The 23,961-nt window shown below is 46.5% G+C and overlaps 1 protein-coding gene across 1 annotated transcript in view; it reads left to right on the top strand.

Annotated features, from left to right (window-relative positions):
* The first annotated feature begins 1,072 nt into the window (after positions 1 to 1,072).
* Positions 1,073 to 23,961, top strand: part of LOC140717623 (acylphosphatase-2-like) — a 140,221-nt gene continuing 117,332 nt past the window's right edge. The window contains exons 1-2 of the mRNA XM_073031207.1: positions 1,073 to 1,215; positions 22,311 to 22,327. Of these exons, the coding sequence (XP_072887308.1) occupies positions 1,155 to 1,215; positions 22,311 to 22,327 (78 nt within the window). The 5' untranslated portion in view covers positions 1,073 to 1,154. The remainder of the gene's footprint in view (positions 1,216 to 22,310; positions 22,328 to 23,961) is intronic.

Raw genomic sequence — 23,961 nt, forward strand, 5'->3', positions numbered from 1 at the left:
ATCAGTTGCATGTGTTGATGTTAAAAAAACACAGTAATTTTTTGTCACTGATAGGTGGAAAGAAATAAGCAGTAAGATGACTCAGAACTGTTTTGCTCACTGCGGTTTCAAGCATTCAGGCTTGGAGATGCCAAAAATGGCGAGGAGTGAAAGTGAAACCATTTCACCACTTCAACAAGTTGGGAACTACAGAGAATTTTAAGGTATTGAAAATCATCTTGAATGTTACAATGAAGGTGACGATTTGGAGGATGCGATCATCACAAGCATTTTATGAAGGCAGTCCATCATCTGCGCTGATTTTGTTCATTTACAGAAGAATCAGAAGAACACGGCAGCATACACTGGATGAACTCCTCTATCAGTAACTGTGACGAACTAACACAGTTTTACAATACTGTCATAGTTTTGGTAGTGTTCTAATTTGTTCTGTATTTCATTTAAATAAACAAGATACTCAGTTAAATGGTGGTTTGTCTTTTTTTTATATACCGCTTTAACTATTTCCATGAAACTTCAGCTAATTGGGGCAGCTGCTAAATTGACCCAAAATGTACTGGTCACGATGTGTCCCAATTAGCCGCGTTCCAGATATTCTGGCGGCCTTAATTTTGGGCAGAACAAGGTTTCACAGACCATAATTATAACCGTGAATAGCAAGCCTGACAGCTGACATCCATAGCAAATCCAGTTAAACCTTTGGGTGGAAATCTGACTGCAATAAAATTAGGAGTAATACACTTACAAAAACCACAATATGCAGAAAAAATGTGCTTAAAAAAGAAAACTGATCTCACGGTAGTGATTAATGTATGTTTTTTTACACCTAAGTTAATAGCAAGTTGAAATTAGAGATCAAAACTGTTTTAAATTCCACATAATATCTTAAATCAGCTCAAATTAAGTATATCTGAAATTCATTGTTGACATATGAGAACGTTACACATTCCTAGCTTAATGATATTGATAGATTTTCAACCTGTGTTTTTGCCCTAATTATCTTTCCTGTTCTCTCCTTTGCTTCTGTGTTTCCTCCCTCTGACTGATGGAAGTAGATTTTTGTTCCCGTTCGGATCCTGTAGAGGCTTACAGACAGAAGCAGTGGCTCTGCTGTCAGGCTTCTGCACACTCATCTGTCAACGGCAGCTTCAGAGATGAGCTCCTCCAGCACAGGACTGAAATCTGTGGATTACGAGATCTTTGGGGACGTACAGGGTCAGTATGATACAGGACAAGCCTCCTTCTCCTGTGTCTTTTTTTTTTAAATTTTCATTTCTTCTCTTTCCGGCTGGACGAAGGGTGTCTGCTGAAAATAGCACAGCAAAACTTGCTTTGACCCTCAAAAAAAAAGACAGCTGCTATCAGTGGAAGCAAATGCTAAGGCGATGTGGGTAATTCGAAAATCAATCCATTTTATAAACATTTATGGTACGAGTAGCTGAAGAATCTTAAATTCCGTAAGCCATAATTTACTCATCTATGTGTGCCTGCGAATATGCAGCTGCCCCTCACATTTCTAGGATTCTTCAGTTGTGCTGTGCTATAGAATCTTTACCAGAGCTATATTTATTGTGGAGAATGTTGCACTACAGACGACTTACTGTCATCATCATTATGTGCTGTGCCGTAGACCTGTATTTCATGCCGAATATTGAAAGGCCTAGGCAGAGTGGACATGGGAGAGGATGTTTCCTGTAGTGGGGGAGTCTAGAGTAGAAAGACGTCCCTTTAGAGCGGAGATGAGGAGAAATTCCTTCAACCAGAGGATGGTGAATCTGTGGAATTCATTGCCACAGATGGCTGTGGAGGTCTAGTCACTGGGTATATTTAAAGCAGAGGTTGATAGGCTCTTGATTAGTCAGGGGGTCACAGGTTACGGGGAGAAGGCAGGAGAATGGGGTTGAGAGGGATAATGAATCAGCCATGATGGAATGGGCAACAGATGTGATAGACCAAATGGCCTAATTGTGCTCCTATGTTTTATGGTCCTTAGTATTGATTGAATTTGGTTTATTATTATTTAGAAACCACAACTGCAATGCAGTTAAAAAATGAGACAATGTTCCCCCAGAATATCACAAAAGCATATGACAAAACAGACTACACCAGAAAATCCACATAACGTTTGGCAATCCCCAAATCCAGAGTCCGGAGAGGCTGCTGCGTATTAATATCACGCTACCATCTTAGCGCGTTCCCCAGAAAGGAGCTCCAAAGCCACCAGACAAAACAAGACTACCCAGACACACCAAGTCAGGAGACCAACTCTACCACCCAACAAACCAAAAACTAAAGCTACAAGAGCTACACAAAACCACATAGTTACATATAGTTATAGTTAACATATAGTTACAACAGTGCAAACAATACCATAATTGATAAAAAAAAACAGACCATGGGCACAGTAAAAATAGTCCAAAGATGTTAAAAGACTATAAGTTCGAAAGAAACCACCACACAGTTTCCACAAGTCCTCAGGGTCCCGATAGACTCGTCATCCCACGCAGACAACAGAAGGGAATACCCCCGCTATGGACTTCCATGGCGCCGCCCGACTCAACTTCGCAGACATATTTCTTCAGTATTTCTTTGAAGGCTAGAATCAGGTTTAATATCTCCGGTATTTTGTGAAATATGTTGATTTTGCAGCAGCAGTACAATGTAATATATGATTATTAAAAGCTAAGAATTTCAGTAGATATATATAATATGTGTGTGTGTGGAAATCTAGAGCGGTACACATTGTGCTGGAGGAGCTCAGCAGGTCAGGCAGCATCTGTGGATGGAAATAAAAAGTCGACGTTTTGGGCCGAGACCATCAGGACTGGAAAGGAAGGGGGAAGAATTCAGAGTAAGAAGGTGGGAAGAAGTACAAGGTGGCAGGTGATAGGGGGGGGGGGGAGGTGAAGTAAAGAGCTGGGAAGTTGATACAGGGCTGGAGAAGGGGGGATCTGACAGGAGAGCGTAGAACATGAGAGTACAGCACAGGAACAGGCCGTTCGGCCCATAGTGTTGTGCCGACCCAGCTAAAAAGCAGATCGAAAACACCCAAACACTAATTCCTCCATGTTCATATCCCTCCATCTTCCTCACATCCATGTGCCTATCCAAACGTCGCTTAGAAGCCTCTAATGTATTTGCCTCTACCTCCATACCAGGCATCCAACACTCTCTGGGTAAAAATAACTTACCCCTCACATCCTCCTTGAACCTACCCACCCTCACCGTCAATGCATACCCCCTGGTATTAGACACTTCAACCCTGGGAAACAGATACTCTCTGTCCACTCCACCTATGCCTCTCATAATCTTGCAAACCTCTGTCAGATCTCCCCTCCAGAGAAAAAAACCCAGGTTTATCCAGCCTCTCGTGATAGCACAGGCCCTCTAAACCAGGCAGCATCCTGGTAAGCCTCTTCTGCCCCCCTCTCCAAAGCCCCAACCTCCTCCCTATAGTGGGGTGACCAGAAGACAGGAGACCATGGAAGAAAGGGAAGGGGGAGGAACACCAGAGGGAGGTAAGAAGAGAAGGTGAGAGACGGTGACAAGAATGGGGAACAGTGAAGGCAGTGGTTCCCAACGTGGGGCGTACACCCCACAGGGGGGTAATTTGATTTTTAAGGGGGGCAATTCGAGAATGAGTTATTAACAGTGAATTTTTTCTAGTAAGTCTGTGTGAGTATGAGTGTGTGTGCGAGTTAATACATATGTGTATATACAGTATGCATACATAAAAATACTTGTGTGTGTGTACATGTGTAATTGCGTATGTACTGTATATATAGTGTATCACCGTCATTACAACCATCAAATGGCTTTCATAATTAAATTAATGAATTGACTGATGTAGGAAGGAACGAATGAACAAGTCCAAACGCGTAAGAAACTCGTACGAGGTCGCGCCAATGCTGCTTTTTGCAGTAGCTTTCGGTTCTTGGTGGTGTGAAGGTGTGTACATTGCGTCATCTCTTTTAAACAGTGTATCTGTCTTTGTATGCTGTAGAAACGAATCGGCATTGTTTTATTTATTATTATTATTATTATTTTAATATCACTTAATGTTCTTTTTTTTTACAATTTCTTAGTAATTTCTTCCTCAGAACTTTAACAGTCCTTTGGTTCTTTTATTTTTCTCTTTCATGAATGCCATGCTCTTTGGAAGCTTGTTTAAACCGAGTTAATGGTCTTTTAGGCTTCCTCCAGGTGAATAGGAGTTCACTTTTTGAATAATAAGAATTATATATCACCACAGGGGGCATCAGGATTTTAGAGGTGATTAGGTGGGGCATGGCCAAAAAAAGGTTGGGAGCCACTGAGTGAAGGAGAGGTGGGGGTGGCAATTACCGGAAGTTGGATATATATATATGAAAGCAGTTACCAGATTTGCATTTATTTTGAAATTGGATGGCAGAGGGGAAGAAGCTATTCTTGAATCGTTGAGTGTGTGCCTTCAGGCTCCTGTACCTCCTCCCTGATGGCAGAGGGGAAGAAGCTGTTCCTGAATCGCTGAGTGTGTGCCTTCAGGCTCCTGTACCTCCTCCCTGATGGCAGAGGGGAAGAAGCTGTTCCTGAATCGCTGAGTGTGTGCCTTCAGGCTCCTGTACCTCCTCCCTGATGGCAGAGGGGAAGAAGCTGTTCCTGAATCGTTGAGTGTGTGTCTTCAGGCTCCTGTATCTCCTCCCTGATGGCAGAGGGGAAGAAGCTGTTCCTGAATCGCTGAGTGTGTGCCTTCAGGCTCCTGTACCTCCTCCCTGATGGCAGAGGGGAAGAAGCTGTTCCTGAATCGCTGAGTGTGTGCCTTCAGGCTCCTGTACCTCCTCCCTGATGGCAGAGGGGAAGAAGCTGTTCCTGAATCGCTGAGTGTGTGCCTTCAGGCTCCTGTACCTCCTCCCTGATGGCAGTGGGGAAGAAGCTGTTACTGAATCGTTGAGTGTGTGCCTTCAGGCTCCTGTACCTCCTTCCTGATGGCAGAGGGGAAGAAGCTGTTCCTGAATCGTTGAGTGTGTGTCTTCAGGCTCCTGTATCTCCTCCCTGATGGCAGAGGGGAAGAAGCTGTTCCTGAATCGCTGAGTGTGTGCCTTCAGGCTCCTGTACTCCCTCCCTGATGGCAGAGGGGAAGAAGCTGTTCCTGAATCGCTGAGTGTGTGCCTTCAGGCTCCTGTACCTCCTCCCTGATGGCAGTGGGGAAGAAGCTGTTACTGAATCGTTGAGTGTGTGCCTTCAGGCTCCTGTACCTCCTTCCTGATGGCAGAGGGGAAGAAGCTGTTCCTGAATCGTTGAGTGTGTGTCTTCAGGCTCCTGTATCTCCTCCCTGATGGCAGAGGGGAAGAAGCTGTTCCTGAATCGCTGAGTGTGTGCCTTCAGGCTCCTGTACCTCCTCCCTGATGGCAGAGGGGAAGAAGCTGTTCCTGAATCGCTGAGTGTGTGCCTTCAGGCTCCTGTACCTCCTCCCTGATGGCAGAGAGGAAGAAGCTGTTCCTGAATCGCTGAGTGTGTGCCTTCAGGCTCCTGTACCTCCTCCCTGATGGCAGTGGGGAAGAAGCTGTTACTGAATCGTTGAGTGTGTGCCTTCAGGCTCCTGTACCTCCTTCCTGATGGCAGAGGGGAAGAAGCTGTTCCTGAATCGTTGAGTGTGTGTCTTCAGGCTCCTGTATCTCCTCCCTGATGGCAGAGGGGAAGAAGCTGTTCCTGAATCGCTGAGTGTGTGCCTTCAGGCTCCTGTACCTCCTCCCTGATGGCAGAGGGGAAGAAGCTGTTCCTGAATCGCTGAGTGTGTGTCTTCAGGCTCCTGTACCTCCTCCCTGATGGTAGCAATGAGAAGAGGGCATGTCCTGGGTGATGGGGGTCCCGAATGACGGGCGGTATCTGTTTGAGGCATCTGCTCTTTGAGGATGTCCCTGATACCATGGTCGCCAGTGCCCACGATGGAGCTGACTAAATTTGCAACTTTCAGTAGCTTGTTTCGATCCTGTGCGGTAGCTATCCAATCCCACACCCCCGCCCATACCAGATAGTGGTGCAGCCAGTTAGAATGTTCTCCACGGTACGTCTGTCGAAATTTGCAAGTGTTTTTGGAGGTATGCCGAATCTTCTCAAACTCCTAATGAAGTTGCACAATGTGTAAGACCATAAGGCATAGGAGCCACTTGGCCCATCGAGTCTGCTCCACCATTCCATCATGGCTGATTTATTATCCCTCTCAACCCCATTCTCCTGCCTTCTCCCCGAAACCTTTGACACCCTTACTAATCAAGAACCAATCAACCTCCGCTTTAAATATATCCAATGACTTGGCCTCCACAGCTGTCAGATTCACTGCCCTCTAGCTAAAAAATTCCTCCTCATCTCTGTTCTAAAAGGACGTCCTTGTACTCTGAGGCTGTGCCCCCTGTTTCTGGACTCCCCCAACCATTGAAAATATCCTTTCCACATCCAGTCTATCTAGACCTTTCAATATTCAACATGTTTCAATGAGATTTGATTTCTGATTGAAACATATAAGATTATTAAGGGATTGGACACACGAGAGGCAGGAAACATGTTCCTGATGTTGGGGGAGTCCAGAACCAGAGGCCACAGTTTAAGAATAAGGGGTAGGCCATTTAGAACGGAGTTGAGGAAAATCTTTTTCACCCAGAGAGTTGTGGATCTGTGGAATGCTCTGCCTCAGAAGGCAGTGGAGGCCAATTCTCTGGATGCTTTCAAGAAAGAGTTAGATAGAGCTCTTAAAGATAGCAGAGTCAAGGGATATGGGGAGAAGGTAGGAACGGGATACTGACTGTGGATGATCAGCCATGTTCACATTGAATGGCGGTGCTGGCTAGAAGGGCCGAATGACCTACTCCTGCACCTATTGTCTATAGAGATCCCCCCCCACCACCATCGCATTCATCTAAACAACAGTGAGTACGGGCCCAGAGCCATCAAATGCACTTCATACATTAACCCTTTCATTCCCAAATAGTACCATAGCAGCTGCAAATAGATAATTGTATCTGTGTCTAGCAATATTGTGGATATTTTCCATGTTAACAGCGTTAAACTTGTTTTTATTTGGTGGGGGGGATTGGTACTTGTTTTGAACCAGACCATTTCAGGGGTGGAACAGCTTGTCTCAGAAGTTCAAAGGAAAAGGGCACTGCTTTATTTTGTTGTTGATAGACACATTCCCAAAGCCATATGATGTCTCATTACATGCGGATGTCTCCGTAGAAATTTCAGGCAAGAGGGCCTTCACGGTAGTTCCTATGCCATCTCTCACCCCTTACCTCACAAACAGTCTGCGAACATGATAGAGACGTAGAAAACCCGCAGCACAATACAGGCCCTTCGGCCCACAAGGCTGTGCCGAACACTTCCTTACTTTAGGAAGCAGGTTCCTACTCAAATCTGTTCACATCCCTCTCTTCAAATCTCTCAAAATGAGCCGAAGCTGGGGAATTGGTTCCATCCAAAACAGCAAAAGTGACGTTCTCTCGTTGCAGGGGGCTCCCTCTGTGTGACGTTCCCCAGCCTGCGTTGTTCCTTGTTTTTGTTTAATTCCTCATGGTAGGTAGTCAACATTTATTCCTCCCCCCCCCCCCCCCCACTCCCAATTACTCTGGAAGTGCCAGTTCGGAGACATTACAAGTCTGAGTCACATGCAGGCCACACGAGATGACGGTTATCCCTCCCTAGGGGGACATGAGTGAGCCAGTTTTTATTTCCTGTGGTAAGTCCACTCCTGTGTTGTCGGGTAGGGAACGCTGACCTAACGGTAATGAAATGGCGGGTGTGGCGCAGCGCTTTTCTGTGCCAGATCGGAGTTTGATTCCCGCACCTGTCTGTAAGAGGCTTGCACCTTCTCCTCGCGACCGCGTAGCTTTCCTCCTGGTGCTCCAGTTTCCTCCCCCGTTCCGAAGACGAACAGACAGGGTTGGTAAGCCGTGGGCGTGCTGTGTCAGCTCCAGAGGCACGCTGACACTTGTGGGCTGCCCCCACCCACCCCGCACCCCGGCACAACCCTTGTTGATTCGATTTGACACAAATGATGCATTTCACCGTAAGTTTCAATGTACATGTGACTGATAAAACCATAGAACCATAGAACACTACAGCACAGTACAGGCCCTTCAGCCCTCCATGTTGTGCCAACCCATATAATCCTTAAAAAAAAGAACTAAACCCACACTACCCCATAACCCTCCCATTTTTCTTTCATCCATGTGCCTGTCCAAGAGGCTCGTAAATACCCCTAATGTTTTAGCCTCCACCATCATCCCTGGCAAGTCATTCCAGGTACTCACAACCCTCTGTGTAAAAAACTTACCCCTGATGTCTCCCCTAAATTTCCCTCCCTTAATTTTGTACATATGCCCTCTGGTGTTTGCTATTGGTTCTCTGGGAAACCGGTACTGACTATCCACCCTATCTATGCCTCTCATAATCTTGTAGACCTCTATCAAGTCCCCTCTCGTTCTTCTACGCTCCAAAGAGAAAAGTCCCAGCTCTGCTAACCTTGCTTCAGATGACTTGTTCTCCAAACCAGGCAACATCCTGGTAAATCTCCTCTGCTCCCTCTCCATAGCTCACGTCTTAATAAGCTGATAAGGAAGGCGGGCTCTGTCGTGGGCAAAGTACTGGAGAGTTTAACATCGGTAGCTGAGCGAAGGGCGCTGAGTAGGCTACGGTCAATTATGGAAAACCCTGAACATCCTCTACATAGCACCATCCAGAGACAGAGAAGCAGTTTCAGCGACAGGTTACTGTCGATGCAATGCTCCTCAGACAGGATGAAGAGGTCAATACTCCCCAATGCCATTAGGCTTTACAATTCAACTGCCAGGACTTAAGAACTTTTTTTAAAGCTATTATTAATGCTTTTTGAGTTAGTGATTTAGATGCATATCATATTATTACTGAGTTAAGTATTGTATGTAATGAGTTTTTGCTACAACAAGTGTATGGGACATTGGAAAAAATGTTGAATTTCCCCATGGGGATGAATAAAGTATCTATCTATCTATCTATCTATCTAATGAGGTGACCAGAATTGAACACAATGGCTAGAGTTTACCAGAAGGCATGTGGGAGGCTCTGGAGTCAGCTGGAAGAAAGTCCTATGGTCCGATGAAACCAAAATTGAGCTTTTTGGCCATCAGACTAAACACTATGTGCCAAACACCACACATTATCCAAAACATACCACCCCTTCCGTGAAGAATGGTGGTGGCTACATCATGCTGTGGGATGCTTCAGTACAGCAGGACCCGGAAGGCTTGTAAAGGTAGAAGGTAAAAATGAATGCAGTAAAATTCAGGAAAATCCCAGAAGGAAGCCTGATGCAGTCTGCAAGAGAACTGTGACTTGGGAGAAGGGAGAGGGCCCAAGCAGAAAGCCAAAGCTACACAGGAATGGTTCTAAAACCACTAAGTCAATGTCCTGGAGTGGTCAGAATCCAGACCTCAATCCAACCGAAAATTAGTGGCTGTACTTGAAAAGGGCTGCTCCCTCTCGATCCGCGTGCAATCTGACAGAGCTTGAGCAGGTTTGTAACGAAGAATGGGGAAAAATTGCGGTGTCCAGATGTGCAAAGCTGATAGAAACCTATCCACACAAAGACTCAAGGCTGTAATTGCTGCCAATTCTGGACACCGCATCTACTAAACACTAATCTGAAGGGAGTGAGTAATTATTTCATTTTTAATCTTTTTTTATTGATTTAAAAATATATAAGGACAAATACAAATCAGAGGAGAAGTTATATCAAATACATATTCCAATAAAAGTACAAACAACAAAAAAGGAGTGTACACTGTCAAAATCACATATGGTATAATATTAAGCTAACATATAAAAGGAGCCACAACTCCTCTTAACAATTCAAATAAAAGACCAAAAAATCGCCATTATTAAGAAGAAAAAACCCCAACTAAACTAAGCTAAAACAAAAAAAAAAACCAGCGCATATTTTTTCTAATATAAATCCCACCTGTGATAGATGTAATGCTGAGGCGGCTTCCTTAACTCATATGCTTTGGTCTTGTATAAAATTAAATAATTTTTGGAGAGATGTTTGTAGAACGTTATCCAAAGCCATAGGTTTGGACCTACAACCTAATTCACTTACGGCAATCTTTGGGATCACTCTGAAGGAAGCAGGAAGGAAGACAGTCCTTTCAGGTGAGGCACCACTTCACCTGCGAGTCAGCTGGGGTGATATACTGTATCCGGTGCTCCCGATGTGGCCATTTATACATTGGGCAGACCCGCCGCAGACTGGGAGACCGTTTCGCCGAACACCGGCGCTCGGTCCTCCAGCAGTGGCGGGATCTCCCTGTGGCCACACACTTCAATTCCACAGACCACTCCCACTCCGATATGGACAGACATATCCTCTACCGTTAAGATGAGGCCACACGCAGGTCGATGGAGCAATACCTTATCTCCCGCCTAAGTAGCCTCCTTCGTGCCGGCATGAACATCCAACTCACTGACCTCCGTTGATACCCCTGCCCCCCACCCTTACCCCCATCCCTATCTATTATTTTAGTCTGGTTCTCTTTCTCTTTTTCCCCCTCACTATAATCTCTCCCCCCAGCCCTACCTTTCTTTCTCTTTTATTTCCCATAATTCTCCACCTTCCCCCTAGCCCATTTCCCTCCAGCCTATCACTTCCCAGCTCTCTACTTCATCCCTCCCCCCACTTCTTATCCCCCCCCCCCCCGACCATCCCATGTTACTTCACTCCTGATGAAGGGTTTCGGCCCGAAACGTCGTTATTACCTCCTCCCATAGATGCTGTCTGGCCTGCTGAGTTCTGCCAGCATTTCGTGTTTTTTATTTATTTCCAGGATCTGCAGATTCACTCGTGTTGCTCAGGAAATGTATTATAGCTTTTTCAACTTTATTGGCTAGGAGAGCTATTTTGTTGTATTGGAAAAATCCTAATCCACCTACTACTGTTTTTTCTGGCTCTCCTTCATTACGTCGTGTTTAAGCTTGGGGAAAATTAGAAGTCGAACGTTTGATACATCTTTTGAATTTGAGCAAACCTGTTGACCTTTCATTCAATATTACTTTGCTTTACTGTCACCAAACAATTGATACTAGAGCATACAATCGTCACAGCGATATTTGATTCTGCGCTTTGCGCTCCCTGAAGTACAAATCGAAGTAAATATAATAAAAATTTAAATTATAAATCATAATTAGAAAATAGAAAAGGGGAAGTACGGTAGTGCAAGTTAGGTCCGGATATTTGGAAGGTACGGCCCAGATCCGGGTCAGGATCCGTTCACAGTTGGAAAGAAGCTGTTCCCAAATCTGGCCATATGAATCTTCAAGCTCCTGAACCTTCTCCCAGAGGGAAGAGGGACAAAAAGTGTGTTGGCTGGGTGGGTTGTGTCCTTGATTATCCTGGCAGCACTGCTCTGACAGTGTGCGGTGCAAAATGAGTCCAAGGATGGAAGATTGGTTTTCAATATTTTCATATGATTTAATTTTTTTTCTTTTTTTAAAACTTTTTTTCACCTTTTTTTAAGTAATCTTTTTCCTTCTTCTCTGTGATGTTTCAGATTTGACCGGAAGGATTTTTCCCCTTTTTTTTGTAATTATATCCTCAAATGAAATGCCCAGTCTTTTTTTTTGTTTCAGGGAGTGAGTAATTATGCAATCAATTATTTTATATTTAATAATTGGAATAAATTTAGACCAATTTGTAGAAATTTTGTTTCCACTCTGATCAGTCTCATGAAAGCTAAAATTCAATCCACTGTGATTCAATGTTGTAAAACAATAAAGAATAGAACTTCCGGGGGGGGGGGGGGGGGGTGGTGGTGGTGACTACTTTCTGTGGGCACTGTACATAAAGACTTGGCCTCCATAGCTGCCAGTGGCAAAGAATTTCACAGATTCCCACTCGCTGGCTAAAGAAATTCTTCCCCATCTCTGCTCTGAAAGGGTGTCCCTCTATTCTGAGCCTGTGTCCTCTGGTCTTAGACTCCCACCATAGGAAACATCCTCTCCACATCCATTCTATCAGGCTTTTCACCATTCGATATGTTTCAATGAGGTCTCCCTTAATTCTTCTGAATTCTAGTGAATATATGCCCAGAGCCATGAAATGCTCTTCATTTGACAGGTTATTCAATCTTGGAATTATTTTCTTAAATCTCCTTTGAATCCTCTCCAGTTTCAGCAAATCCTTTCTAAGATAAGGGGCCCTAACCTGCTGACAATCCTCCAAGTGAGGCCTCTCCAGTGCTTTTCTAAAGTTTCAACGTTACATCCTTGTTTTTATATTCTAATCTTCTTGAAATGAATGCTAGCATTTCATTTGCCCTCCTCACCACAGGCTCAACCTGCAAATTAGCATTTAGGGAATCCTGCATGTGGACTCCAAAGTCCTTTCACACCGAAGTTTTAATTTGTATTTTCTCTCCATTTAGAAAAAAATAGTCAACCCTTTCATCTCTTCTACCAACGTTCATGACCATACGCTGTATCCCAACACTGTATTCCACCTGCCATTTCTTTACCCCTTCTCCTAATCTGTCTAAATCCTTCTGCAGCCTCTCAACTTCCTCAAAGCTACCTGCCCCTCCACCGATCTTCATATCATCTGCAAACTTTTCAACAAAGCCATCGATCCCATCATCTAAATCATTGACATATAATGTAAAAAGAATCGGTCCCACTCAGACCCCTGTGAAACACCACTGGTCACTGGCAGCCAACTCTTTGCCTCCTGCCAATCAACTACTGCTTTATCCATGCTACCTCCCCTGTAATAGCAGGGGCTTGTATCCTCATGTGTGGCACCTTGTCAAAGGCCTTCTGAAAATCCAGGTACACAACATCAACAGGTTCTCCTTTACTTCTGCCCATCTGCCTGGCAGATGGAGTTTAATACAGACAGGTGGGAGGTATTGCACTTCGGAAGGAAAAACCAAGGTAGAACATACAAGGTAAATGGTAGGGCACTGAGGAGTGCAGTAGAACAGAGGGATCTGGGAATACAGATACAAAATTCCCTAAAAGTGGCATCACAGGTAGATAGGGTAGTAAAGAGAGCTTTTGGTACATTGGCCTTTATAAATCAAAGTATTGAGTATAAGAGTTGGAATGTTATGGTGAGGTTGTATAAGGCATTGGTGAGGCCGAATTTGGAGTATTGTGTGCAGTTTTGGTCACCGAATTACAGGAAGGATATTAATAAGGTTGAAGGAGTGCAGAAAAGGTTTACAAGGATGTTGCCGGGACTTGAGAAACCGAGTTACAGAGAAAGGTTGAATAGGTTAGGACTTTATTCCCTGGAGCGTAGAAGAATGAGGGGAGATTTGATAGAGGTATATAAAATTATGACAGGTATATAGAGTGTGTAACACTTACCCAACAGGCTGGTATATGTCTAGGGGAAAAAGAAATCCAGCCACTCACCGCCCCACCTCCCGTTCACGCAGGTGCTGTGAGAATCGAGTTTATGCCTCGCGCCCCCGCCGGCAATATCAAACTCACAACAAATACCGGTAGGACATACACTTTAAAGAGTTTACTAAAATTAAAAGAGTATTAGGCAGTACAATATATATATATATACAAGAAAAAAACAAATGGCGCCAACTTATCAAAGTTCAGTCAGTTTAGTGCACATCGGTGGAGCTCATCCAGCGAACCATTCGACTCCTAGGTGGTCGTCCTCCCGAAACTCCCACTTCGGACTCCCCGGTGGTCTCCCGAGCGCACGTCCTGCTTCCTCGGCGTCTCCCTCCGGACTCCTCAAGCCCGCGCAACCCCTCCCCCAAGGTCCCAGCCTCACAAAACACAATAACATTCCCCATTGATTAACAAGTGAATACAATTACCATATCAGCCATTCCAAAGTGAAACAATGGCGAGAGAAACTTTAAACAGACAAAGAAGCATTCCTACTCGTAACAAACCAAAGAAGCCCTTTTTAGTAACATACACAGGACATTGTACATTCTCTCCCCACCAGCAAATGTCATGCCCTCATGGCATTACTAGAGTTCCCCAAAGTTTCTTGCAACACCCAAAACCCAACCCAGGTGCAGAAAGCAGTGACATAACTACCCAGAGCAGTAGAAATCACACTCGGTTCTCCGGGTACCACATATGTCAACCTCTCTGGAGGACACCTAATCCTCTGAGATCTCCATACCCCTTCTGCCCCCCTGGGCTCCCTCTCCACCTGCGAACCCACTGTCTCGGACACCCCAGGTCTTCCTGACAGACCCTCACCCCCTTCCTCACGGGGGTCCTCCCTCACCTGAGATCTCTCCGGCTCACGCTCAGGCTCCACCCTCTCTCCCACCACTGTTGGCTGCCTCTCCATCTGACCCTCAAGACCTTCCCTCCTCTCACCCAATTCAGTATGGGAAGGGCCAGGAGCCTCCTCTCCGGGTACTGGAGCACCAGCGAATGGGAACAGGGGCCACTCATCTGAGTCGTCCTCTTCCGAATCAGTAGCCATTTCCGGGCGAGGGACCCGTCCCCGCTCTTCAGCAGCGGGCTCTTCCCTTTCTCTGCACCCTCGCAGAGTCCTTGTACTGGGCAGAACCTCCCACTCTGGCTCCGTATCCACCTGCACCGCTTGACCCAGCGGCAGCAGGTGATTCCGATGGAGTACCTTGATAGGCCCTTTCCCATCCTCAGGTTTCACCTGGTAAACTGGCAGATTCGGCATCTGGCTTTCTATTACATAGGGGCTGGCCGCCCATCGGTCTGCCAACTTGTGCTTACCAGGGAGTCCCAAATTCCGTAAAAGGACCCGGTCGCCCGGCAATAATTGAACAAACTTCACCTTTCGATCATACCGCATCTTATTCCTCTGGTTTTGTTTGGTAGCCGCCGCCTCGGCCAACTCGTACGCCCGCTGTAACTCCCTCTTCATGTCAGACACATACTTTAGATGGGACTTCCCGGGTAATTCACCCACTTCACCCCCAAAACACAAGTCAATGGGCAACCTCGCTTCCCGCCCGAACATCAGATAATAGGGCGAATATCCTGTAGCATCATTGCGAGTACAATTGTAACAGTGAACCAATTGTCCAATATGACGACTCCACCTGCTTTTCTGCCCAATCTCCAGCGTCCCGAGCATATCCAACAGGGTCCGGTTGAACCTCTCTGGCTGTGGATCTCCCTGTGGGTGATATGGGGTAGTCCTGGATTTCTCAACCCCAAGCATAGTCAGTAATTCATGGATAAGGCGGCTCTCAAAGTCCCGCCTGAAATGCCCCTCTTTCCCACAGTTAAAGCACACGCTGCCTGCCGCCCCTCCTCTCCCAGGACGACTCCCACTCCCAACCCACGGCACTGGTCGCCCCTGAGAGTGGGTACCTCCCCTGTCCCTCCCCTCCAGAGGGGATTCTCTACCCCTCAGTGGGTTGTCATTCCTCCACCCAGCCACCACTTCCTGTATCACTGAGGGTCGCTCCCGTAGGCCCGCGCCCCTTTTCCGCCCCAACGCTCTCTCCTCCTCCCGCACCTCTCTAATCAGTTGCCCGAACGATGGAGGGGGGCCTTTCCTATAAGCCTGCCGGATAGTCCACGCCACCTTGTCCTCCTCCAGAGAGCCACTGAATAACTGACTCATCCTCACGCTAGCCACGTCAGGCGCCTTCACTACCCCCCGGCGCCGCAGCCCCGAGAGCATCCCCTCCATACTAAATATGTACTCGGAGAGCTTTTCCCCTCTCCATTGTTCCAGGCGTTGGAACTCTGCTAAAAGCAGCCAGGGTTCCCCTGACAACCCAAACGCTCCCTCCAAAACTTCTATACATTCCTCCACTGAGGCCCCAGACTTTTCAGCTTTCAACTCCCGAACTGTTTTGGCTGCTAAACCCCTCAAACTTCCCACCAATCGCTGCCTCTTCTCCTCCTCCGAGCCTGGCCACTCCTCTAACATCAAGGACGTATGCTCGATCCAGGTCTCATAGTCCACCTCCCCGTCCGGAGTAGGCTTGGCTCCGGAGAACACCCCCAGCTTCAGCCGTGGTCTCTCGGCCACTCCCACCAGGGAGTTAAGTGCAGCTGCCAGCTCGGAGGCTTCCACCCTACCTGGGGAGCGGGGCCTAGTCACGACCCCCTCCTCCCTCCTCCCTTTGCTAGTGCCTGCCACCTCTCCGGGGTTTTCCTCTAGCTCTAGCTCCTCCTCCAATGTCTCCTCATCCTCATCCTCGGAGAGGGTGTGGAGCCCCCACAGCCCCTCCTCCCCCGGTACACTGACCGTCGCCGGCAGTTCCAACGTCCTGACGTCAGCACCCGTACGAACCAACACCCAACCAGACTCCATCACTTTACCACACCGTCTAGCTACCAATTCTACCTGCCCCATACCTTTTACCAAACTTAACCCCCGCACTACCGCATCTCCCGAAACTCGAAAATCCACTCCGCTCACTACGCATGCGTACTGTACACCTTCAAATCGGCACCAGCGAACAATTTTCTCTCTGTCCATCTCCGCTCACTACTTGCGCGATTCCACAGCCCCCTGACAATCCAATCCCGGACGAGCCCCCACAAATGTAACACTTACCCAACAGGCTGGTATATGTCTAGGGGAAAAAGAAATCCAGCCACTCACCGCCCCACCTCCCGTTCACGCAGGTGCTGTGAGAATCGAGTTTATGCCTCGCGCCCCCGCCGGCAATATCAAACTCACAACAAATACCGGTAGGACATACACTCTAAAGAGTTTACTAAAATTAAAAGAGTATTAGGCAGTACAATATATATATATATATACAAGAAAAAAACAAATGGCGCCAACTTATCAAAGTTCAGTCAGTTTAGTGCACATCGGTGGAGCTCATCCAGCGAACCATTCGACTCCTAGGTGGTCGTCCTCCCGAAACTCCCACTTCGGACTCCCCGGTGGTCTCCCGAGCGCACGTCCTGCTTCCTCGGCGTCTCCCTCCGGACTCCTCAAGCCCGCGCAACCCCTCCCCCAAGGTCCCAGCCTCACAAAACACAATAACATTCCCCATTGATTAACAAGTGAATACAATTACCATATCAGCCATTCCAAAGTGAAACAATGGCGAGAGAAACTTTTAACAGACAAAGAAGCATTCCTACTCGTAACAAACCAAAGAAGCCCTTTTTAGTAACATACACAGGACATTGTACAAGTGAATGCAAGCAGGCTTTTTCCACTGAGGCTAGGGGAGAAAAAAAAACAGAGGACATGGGTTAAGGGTGAAGGGGGAAAAGTTTAAAGGGAACATGGGGGGGGGCTTCTTCACACAGAGAGCGGTGGGAGTGTGGAATGAGCTGCCAGATGAAGTGGTAAATGCGGACTTATTTTTAACATTTAAGAAAAACTTGGACGGGTACGTGGATGAGAGGTGTATGGAGGGATATGGGCCAGGTGCAAGTCAGTGGGACTAGGCAGAAAAATGGTTCGGCACAGCCAAGAAGGGCCAAAAGGCCTGTTTCTGTGCTGTAATGTTCTATGGTTCTATGGTTACTTCTTCAAAGAATTCCAACAGATTTGTCAGGCAAGATTTTCCTTTGAGGAAACCTTGCTGACTATGGCTTATTTTATCATGTGCCTCCAAGTACCCTGAGACCTCATCCTTAATAATCAACTCCAACACCTTCCCAACCACTGAGGACAGACTAACTGGCCTATGGTTTCCTTTCTTCTGCCTCTCTACCTTTTTTATCACTAATTTTTATTGCAACACCAATAAATTACATTCAATACAACCAGTTGCCGATTACATTTTGAGTGTTTAACCCAACCACCCCCAACCCTCATCATCACCCTCTTTCTATCCCTCCCCCCATCCCTCTCCCCTCCACCAACCAACTGAATAGTAGTACATACACAGACAGAGCATTCCTATTTTAACAGAATATCTTTTAAGGTAGATATCAATTTTGGTCACATTAAGATTGTGGTTGGTCGTGCATCATTTACTCTTGCTGATGATAATTCCAGGTAAGAAATGTCCAAAAAACTCCGAAGCCAGTGAGTAGTTGAAATATCACGGGGAGGTTTCCAACGCTGGACTACAATCTTTTCAGCTGTAGTGAGGCCTGTCAGCCAGACTTTGCGTGTTTTTTCCGTAAGGGAAAAGGTGGGAGTCATCATTTAGAAGATGTACAGCGGGGTCCATTGGTACTTATACCCCCATTAGTTCTGTAAGAGTATTGATAACCTTCCCCCACAAACCAAATTCCCATACAACATGTATAAAAGAGCCAACGGTTCTGTGGGGGCAAAATGAGCGATATGGGTCAGGAACCAGTCCCATTTGATGTCTAATTCTCAGTGTTAGATATGCTCTATGACGAAATTTCAAGTGTATATACTGATGATTTGGGTTTATGGAAGCACCGGCAACATTATCCCAAATCGTAACCCAGTCTAAGTCTTGTCCCACTTCAGATAAGTCCCTATCCCAGGCTTTCATTCCTGATGTGGGCATATATTTCTGGGAGTTTAATTTATCATAGATATATGACACTATCAGTCCTGGAGCTCTCTGTATCCAACTTAAAACGGGATGGTCCTTTAAATCTGACCCCCAGGGAACCCCGTAGGCTTTATAAGCCGATCTTACTCTAAAGTAGAAGAGAAGAAGGAGTTTATCAATATTATATCGAGATACCAGTTCTTGAAAGCTAAGGATAGTACTTGCCCCATTAATATCTTGGAGAGTAGTAATACCTTTATCCTCCCAAGTTTTGTTAGTGAATGGTTCCCCCCCAGATAGAAGATGATTATTGTTCCGTAATGGAGACGATTTGCACCAAGTGGAGCGACATTTGCAAGTTTCCAGTCTTCTGGAAAGTGCTGGAGCAACTCAGAAGGTCAGGCAGCAGCCGAGGAAATGAGTTGACATTTCATGCTGTGACCCTTCTTCAGGACTGAGATGGAAGACGCCAGAATAAGAAGGTGGGGGAGGGGAAGGAGGACAAACTGGAAGGTGACGGGTGAAGCCAGGTGGGTAGGAAAGGTCAAGGGCTGGAGAGGGAGGAATCTGACGGGAGAGTAGAGTGGAGAAGGTAAGGAGGAGGGAGCCCAGATGGAAGTGATAGACAGGTGAAAAGAGGTAAGAGGTCAAAGTGGGAACTAGAAGGAGTGGGGGGGTGGGGAGGGAAAATTTTTTACTGGAAGGGGAGATCGATGTTCATGCCTTCAGATTGGAGGGTACCCGGACGGAATATAGGGTGTTGCTCCTCCAACCCTGAGGGTGGCCTCACTTTTGCAGAGGAGGAAGCCATGGACCGACATGCAGGAGAGGGAATGGGAATTAAGATGTTTGGTCAATAAAGTATGTCTGTCTGTCTGTCTATCACCGGGAAGTTCCGCTCTTGGCGGATGGAGCAGAGTAACACAAACACGAGAAAGTCTGCAGACGCTGGAAATCCAGAGCAACACACACAAAATGCCGGAGGAACTCTTGCAGGCCAGGCAGCGTCTGTGGAAAAGAGTAATCAGTCGACGTTTCTGGCCGAGACCCTTCATCAGGACGAATTGATGCTAGTTCTTGAGTGTGTTGGGTTTGAAAATTAATGTGTACCTCTGTCCTCTTGGTGGCGCTGTAGGCCATACATCTGAAAGGCCGCCGGTTCCTCCAATAATCTGCACAAGACAAGCATCTTTATCGTTACTGCGGAGGTTTAACTTCAGATTGCAACAACAGACAGCAGGACTATTTGTCTGAACTGAGAACAGACAATGCTTCATGCTGCCTATCAGAATTAATCGTAGAATCAATTTTATCACCCTGTTCTATCAAGATTAAAGCTCCCTCCATCAAGGAGGGCCTGTGAGAGCTGCTTTCATACTGTAGAACGCACATTTGGTCTTATCTTCAGTCGCTGATATCAGAGTAAATCATTCCTTCAGTAGCAGTAGAACAGATGGATTCTGCACAACAGAAAGGATGACTTGTTCCAACTGGGGAAACAGCTTCTATCGCAGAACACAGTGCTTGCTTTTAAGAGTTTGCTGTGCAAAGGGGATGCAAACATTTAGTGAGATTTGCTCCCTTGTCGCCATTGCAAACTTTGTTCCCAGACAAGTCCCTTCCCTCCCTCTCAGTTTGTTCGGGACAAGGTTGCTCAGAATCACGATCAAGAGGAAATCTGCAGAGGCTGGAAATCCCAAGCGACACACGCTCAAGTGCTGGAGGAAGCCGACAGGCCAGGAGGAATCTATGGAGAAGAGTAAACAGTTGACGCTTTGGGCCGAGACCCATGCTGCATTTGATCCTGGAAAGAACTTTAGACAACACACCCGCTCGGTCACCAAGACAGCCTCGTGAGATTCTGCCCAACTCCAACCTAGTCAGTCTGTCGGCTGGGGGTACAGAAGGAGATCCACCATCTACAAGGCCTGACTGAATCCTGCCTGCCCCTAATGGGCCTGGCAGGGTAGCAACCAGATTTTCCCACTCCACCTTACTTCCAGCCTCCACGAGGACCACAACCTTTCCGTGGGGTTTGGAGGCTTCCGTGCCTCAGTGACCCGGAGAGCTGGAGTCAGGGCTTTGTGCTCTGGATCTTGGTGGGGGTCACCCAAGCCAAACAGGTCAAAGGGTCAGACAAGAGTGGTCCACCGGTCCTCCAGGTTCGGAGGTTCAGCCCAGGGCCGACAACCCCGACTGGTCAAACAAAACTGTTACGGAAACAGCGACGAAGAATCCTTCTTCGTCTGAGTGCGACGGTATTCCAGAGTCTCCACCCCGAGACTTGCATGACTGACGGTGAAAACCGAGGGAAAGTGATTGACGCGATGAAAGAAGCCTTGAACACCGCCAGAGATGGAGGACCTTCACCGCTGCCCTAAACGCCAGCGGGGTAACGGGCACGAGTATATAGAATATATGACTGCCAGCTCTCATCTCGAAACTAGCTGCTTCCCTGTTGTTGCTCAGAAAAGACTTGACAACAAAATCCTGCTGGGCGGGCTTCCAGCAAGCTTGATTGAAAGCGGCTGTGATCACCCGCTGGTTATTTAATTGGAACCAACACAAAACATCGGACTAATTACGTTTTGTATTTACCTCCTTCATTGGGGGGCATTAATTTGTCTGCAATAGATTAGCAGGTACTCCTCGCAAAAATGGATATTTTCATATATCTGTCAAACATTTGGTATGTAGAACTTAATTTCAGTAGTTCTTGTCTAGCGTGCTTGCGATGGAAAGCCTTATCAAAACTGAGCACTGGGAGTGAAGGTTTCATTTATTGAAACCTCGTGTGAAAGTATTCTCCACCATAATCCAAGTAACACAAGATAAAACGCAAAAAAAATTGCTGGGGTATCTTTGAAAGAATATGAGGATGTATTCAAGATTCAGAGTATATTTATCACCTAAGTCGATCTTTTCGCAGAGTGTAAACTTCCAGTCGAGATGTCGCTGTTTTTTTTCCTACAGGAGGAGGGGTGGGGATTTGATGTTGTTGACATTTTTTTTCTGCGTGGTAGAGGGTGGGGGATTTTGGAGTCTCTGAGTTTTGTTTCTTTTCTTTTAGTGTGGTGGGGGGGCAGTTGAGGGGGTTATTTTCTTTTATCAGCACCCATGGTCTTCCTGTGTTTCGTGGCTATCTGGAGAAGACAAATATCAGAGTTGTACTGAACAGGCATACTTCGGCAATAAAGTGAACCTTTGACCCGGAAGTGTACAACCCCTGCGATTCGTCTTCCCGCAGCCAGCCACGAAGTAAATCCGTCCAAAGAAAAAATCAACCTCCCACGCAAAGAAAAAAAAACAACAGCAAAAACCGAATAAGAAACACAGAATGTGGAACAGAAAATCGAGGAGTCTGGACAGATTCAGTCCAGCTCAGTTCAGTTCAATTGAGCAGGAAATGTTGGAGGAGTTCAGCCAGTCAGGCAGCATCTATGGAGGGAAACTAACAGTCGACGTTTCAGGCTGAAACCCTTCATCCCTCTCCACAGGTGCTACCTGACCTGCTGAGTTCCTCCAGTACTGTGTGTGTGTGTGTGTGTTAGTTACTAAGGAATTCCAGCATCTGCAGATTCTCTCGTAATTTTTTATCGGATCTGATTACCTCTGGATTTGTGCGCAGCTTTAATTAACGATGCAGGCGGCTTTAAGAGGATAGGGATTACCTATCGTTCAGTATAGTGGGGGTGCAGAAGAGTTCTAGAAACTCAAGTCCTGCCTCAAAGTGCCACTGTAACTCCACAACCAACCAGAGTATTTATTTGTATCCAGCTGCTGGGGACCAAGGGAACAGGTCTAGAGGTCAGCATTGCAGCTGCAATCTCCGTAGGAAATGATGAATAACGTATTTGTTTTTCTTTCCATTTCCAGGCGTCTTCTTCCGAAAGGTAAGATTGGTGACTCCCAATGGATCCATTTCTCACCACAGCTATCTGTGTCACTTGGGGTACCAGAGTGTCGAGTGTGAGTATGCGATTAATGAAGGGGAAAGGGTGGGAGTACATGCGTCTTGAAAGGAATTCGCAAATCACGAGCACTAGTCTCCATCCTATCCAGGACATCCTCAAGGAGCAGATGCCTCAGGAAGGCAGCATCCGCCATTAAGGACCCCGATCACCCAGGTCATCCCTTGTTCTCGTTGCTACCATCAGGGAAGGAGGTACAGGAGCCTGAAGACACACACTCAACGATTCAGGAACAGCTTCTTCCCCTCTGCCATCAGGGAAGGAGGTACAGGAGCCTGAAGACACACACTCAACGATTCAGGAACAGCTTCTTCCCCTCTGCCATCAGGGAGGAGGTACAGGAGCCTGAAGACACACACTCAACGATTCAGGAACAGCTTCTTCCCCTCTGCCATCAGGGAGGAGGTACAGGAGCCTGAAGACACACACTCAACGATTCAGGAACAGCTTCTTCCCCTCTGCCATCAGGGAGGAGGTACAGGAGCCTGAAGGCACACACTCAACGATTCAGGAACAGCTTCTTCCCCTCTGCCATCAGGGAGGAGGTACAGGAGCCTGAAGACACACACTCAACGATTCAGGAACAGCTTCTTCCCCTCTTCCAGCTGATTTCTGAATGGATATTGAACCCATCAACACCACCTCACAACCTTTAATATTTCTACTTAGTCACTATGTATTTAATTTAACTATTTAATGTATATATACTTACAGTAATTCAATTATTTCTCTATTACCATGTATTACATTGTACTGCTGCCGCAAAGACAACAAATTTCGCAATATATGCTGGTGATATTAAACCTGATTCTGACTGTCCAAGTTAATTTTTTGAGGGGTTCAATATGCTCAGCTCTTACAAATAATAGTTAAAAACAGAATCTGATTTAATAATACTGGCAGCAGTACAGTGCAATGCATAATAATAAAAAGCTATAAATTAACACACACCCACACAAACCTTTTTCTGTTGATCAGTGTCAAAAAAGCCAAATTAAATCCACTGTGATCCAATGTTGTGAAACATGAAAAAAATTTTCGGGGGGGTAGGGTTGCATACTTTCTATAGGGGGGGGTGTGTGTCTAATTTTTTTAAATAAGCTGTGCAAAAATAGAAACATAAAAAAAGTAGTGAGGTAGTGTTTATGGGTTCACTGTACATTCAGAAATCGGATGGCGGAGGGGAAGAAGCTGTTCCTGAATCGTTGAGTGTGTGCCTTCAGGCTCCTGTACCTCCTCCCTGATGGCGGAGGGGAAGAAGCTGTTCCTGAATCGTTGAGTGTGTGCCTTCAGGCTCCTGCACCTCCTCCCTGATGGCAGAGGGGAAGAAGCTGTTCCTGAATCGTTGAGTGTGTGCCTTCAGGCTCCTGCACCTCCTCCCTGATGGCAGAGGGGAAGAAGCTGTTCCTGAATCGCTGAGTGTGTGTCTTCAGGCTCCTGTACCTCCTCCCTGATGGCAGAGGGGAAGAAGCTGTTCCTGAATCGCTGAGTGTGTGTCTTCAGGCTCCTGTACCTCCTCCCTGATGGCAGAGGGGAAGAAGCTGTTCCTGAATCGC

Source organism: Hemitrygon akajei, chromosome 28 (assembly GCF_048418815.1).
Source record: "Hemitrygon akajei chromosome 28, sHemAka1.3, whole genome shotgun sequence".
Classification (NCBI taxonomy): Eukaryota; Metazoa; Chordata; class Chondrichthyes; order Myliobatiformes; family Dasyatidae; genus Hemitrygon; species Hemitrygon akajei.